We start from the raw sequence: 3,857 nt of genomic DNA on the forward strand, positions 1-3,857 counted from the left end.
AAAAGTTTGTAGCTGGCTTCTCCAACTTTTAGATACGATTTTCTCAGATGGTACACTCAATTCTGATTTTTCATACACTCATCATACTGTTGATATGTAAACAGAAAACCGACCCCCTCTAAATTTCTGGAAGCATGTTATTAGCACACAGGCACAGCTATGTCATATGCCTTCAGTGGCTCAAGTTTCAGTTGTACCTCAACTTCCATGAGATGAGTACACTGCATTTGTAATCTTGGAATCTAAAAACCAAAATTATGCTACTAGTAATTACTCGTAACTTGTATTTTGAGAATCAAAGAAAAGACATCCCCAAGTAGAATCAATATCAACAAAACAAGTATGCCGCCTTTGCAGTACAGGTCCATGTGAAACATTGGCAATTACTACACTGATCCATACCGAAATTGCCACACGAAAATAGCAGAAGGATATACATGTCTTCAATATTCCTTGCATGGTAGAAAGGGTTCAAAACATTTGAGTAGAAACAATAAAATCAAACAGCAAAAACAGGGAATCTTAGAGACGATTTGTGCGGATTACAAAACAGCTTAGAGAGTAAAATTATGCAACAAGAATTACAGTACACGAGTGGTGCCTACTTTTACGGTTTCATTCACCAGATGCCGTCCAAAGGATCATCATTAGACTGTCATACAGAAAAAATCATAGCAGTAAAGGTATAAGGCAATAGAAAGTCCAGACAAGTGAATCTAGGTCGGATGATGCACAGCCTTGTCCAATGATGCACACTGAACAACTTAATGGCTTCAGCAGCAAATTCATACTGAAAATTCTGGTGACCACTTCATCAATAGCCGCCAATACCAATTGTCTTCATAAGGGCATCTGAGAAGTTGCTCGAGTAGTGAACCGACTTGGCAACACCCCGCGCCCCTTGCAGAGAGACCTTACTGCAACAATCGATAACCAAAGACTCTAACTTATGTGCATGTCCCAGTTCAGCCACTCCAACATCAGTCACCTCATGACACAACCGAAGTGTGAGATTACTCAAGTGTGTGGCCTGTCCAATGAAGTGCATCCCAGCATCAGTTACCGCTTCACACAATATAAGCTCGAGTGTCTCCAGGTATGGTGAGGATGACAGGGCCTTCATCCCCTCGTCATCAAAGAAGTTGGCAGTATTTAGCACGAGAACACGAATAGGGCAGGACTGAATGAGCACCAGAAAACCCTGTTGTGTGAATCCTATTTCTGATGGCCAGTCAGCAGCACATCCTGTAAAGCTGAGGTCTACGATCTGAAGCATTGGACAGTTGAGGGCTAGAGCGTAAAGGCTGTTATCAGTAAATGATGTCCTGGTTTCACAATAGCTGATATCACTAGAGTACCTCTGCAGGTTGAGCCAAAGTGAGATGCTTTTAAGGTTGCTGCAGCTCCGAGATAATGCAATCATGTCAATGTCATTTAGGGCTTGAACATACTCAAGGCAAAGCTTCTCCAATGCTTTACACTTCCCTAGGACAGCACGAAGCCCTACTTCTGGCCAAGTTTTAATATGCGCCAACCTTAAATCCTTCAAACTCTCACAGCAGAAATCATATATATCCATGCTGTGAGCATCGTACGAGGAGTCATAAATCACATCACCTGGAACACAATCATATATTCCTCTTTTCCTCTCAAACTCGAACTTCTGGAGCTTCATCCATCCTGAACCAAACTTTAGGAAGTCATGATGATTGATACCTTTGCAATTCTTCACTACAAGCTCTTCCAACGATCGATCCCTACCAAGGTATTCCAACCACTCTACACTGTCGATTTTCTCGCAATCAATAAGGTGGAGAGCAGATAGACTTGTACAACCAACTGCAACCGAGAGAAGCCCATGTGATGTTATTTTTGGTGTGGAGTTCAGCCTGAGAGACACCAATGTCTTGCAATAAGCTAAACAACCAAGCCCAGAGTCATCAATGCATGAACAGAAGCTTAAGGTGAGGTCAGTCAGCGAGGAACAGTGAGATGAAAACACAGAAAGGCCTTTTTTGTCCAACTGCTTTCCATGTCCACGTATCCAACCAGTGTAATCGATTTCCACTTTCCGCAAATTTGGGAACCGGGCGCACAATGATGTCAGTGCTTTTGTAGCAGTGCAAAGACCGGAACCAACATGGATAGCACCCCTCTGATTCCCCTCTATCTTGTAGAGCTGCTTTGACACAAGGGAAAGAGAATTCAGATCACTTGTGCTGGTGATCCTCTTGAGAATCTCTGTCACCAGAGCCTCCGGTAGGTCCTCCATCGAGCAAATTCAGCTGTAGCAATCAGGTAATATATATCAAGGTTCAGAAAACAAGCAAAGAGCTGGAGTCAAACTTATGACATATCAGAATAATGCATGTGAAGAAGGAGATGGCACTGGCGACGGACACTCATTACAAAGAATATACTGATGAACTTTGAGCATTTTCTCTTGTGTGTTCTTCATAACAAAGTAGCTAGCTAGCACCTTATCTGTCTCTAGATTGTTAGAAAGAAAAAATGACACTACATGCCACATCATTAAATTAAACTAGCACCATAAGTAGCAGAGCCTGAATAATGAACTACTCCCTCCGTTCCGATTTACTCGTCGTGGTTTTAGTTCAAATTTAAACTAAAACCACGACGAGTAAATCGGAACGGAGGGAGTAGCTATAAGAAAATACAAAGAAACGAGCTAGGATCGACGCAAGCAATTCCGCAAGAAGACCACGTGCTGAATCTGAACCGACTTATTTGGAGTGGAGGCACCTAATTAATAACATGAAAAGCAGAGCATGCAGATTACTACTTGTAGCTCTTGCTTGGGCAAGAAAGAGAGTAGGGAAATATCTGTTCAACTAGAAATAGATAACGCCAATCTTCTAATATCTGTTCAACTAGAAATAGTACTATCTGCTGCAACCCTAAGCTAGTACTCAGTTGCAAAAAGCTTGCTTTCTATACTACCTAGGAGGATGACTACATTATGGATGATACTACCGGTCGGATTTCCCCTATCAAGAAAGCGAATCTTAAAAAAAAAACGTGTACATACGAACAGGGGAGGGGTCAGGAGAAGCGGAAAACGGAGGTACCTTGAACACGACCGGGAGATAGGAACAGCGGCGACCGTAGGAGAGGAGAGGAGAGGAGGGTATCTCCGCCGCCGCTCGACCGGAGGAGAGTGCTTCTCTCCTTTGATTTGGAAGATCGGAGGAGAGTGTAAACCCTAGTCTCGCCCGCATCGCATTTCCTCTCTTTTCGAGCTGCAGCGGCGCCTCGCCTCGCTCACATGGGCCAGCCACACCCGGAATGGCTGCGGGCCGACGCGCGCTATTTTCGGCCTTCTAGACCTTTTCTTAAAACACAGAAAAATCTAAAAGTAAGAAAATGATATAAAATGTTCATAGAATCGTTTCAATAAATAAGTAAAATTTTAAGGCATTGTAAAATCACCTTGTAAAATATGTCCATGTCCACGAAAAAAAGAATGTACTTATTAAAATGTCTAGCAATTTTTTAAAATGTTCCTATATGCGAAACATATGTTCATGTGTGACAAAAAAATGTTCACATGTATCGAGATAAATGTTTGCTTTTTTATGAAAAAGTGGACATGTATTTTCATAAATGTTCTTGAATGTAAAAATTAATGCTAACGTTCATGTATTTCGGAGGATTCTTACATAGTTACATGTGAAGGAAATGTACATATATCTTAAAGAGATGTTCATGTTTTGAAGAAGAAAATCACGCTTTCAAATTTGTTCATACAAATAGACATTCTTTACCTAGGAAAATAATAACAAGAAAACTATAAAGGATGGAAAAAATAAGTTAAGATGAGTAAAAGAGAATAGGAA

The 3,857-nt window shown here is 41.3% G+C and overlaps 1 protein-coding gene across 1 annotated transcript; it reads right to left on the bottom strand.

Moving 5' to 3' along the window:
• Window positions 1-496: 496 nt before the first annotated feature.
• LOC119322069 (F-box/LRR-repeat protein 14-like) lies at window positions 497-3,313 on the bottom strand. The gene is made up of 2 exons (XM_037595577.1): window positions 3,090-3,313; window positions 497-2,285 (listed from the first exon to the last, which is right to left on the bottom strand). Exon 2 carries the CDS (start codon window positions 2,270-2,272, stop codon window positions 815-817), a length of 1,458 nt encoding a protein of 485 aa, XP_037451474.1. The 5' UTR covers window positions 2,273-2,285; window positions 3,090-3,313; the 3' UTR covers window positions 497-814.
• Between the last annotated feature and the right edge of the window lie 544 nt (window positions 3,314-3,857).

The sequence above is a fragment of the Triticum dicoccoides genome, chromosome 6B (assembly GCF_002162155.2).
Source record: "Triticum dicoccoides isolate Atlit2015 ecotype Zavitan chromosome 6B, WEW_v2.0, whole genome shotgun sequence".
Classification (NCBI taxonomy): domain Eukaryota; kingdom Viridiplantae; phylum Streptophyta; class Magnoliopsida; order Poales; family Poaceae; genus Triticum; species Triticum dicoccoides.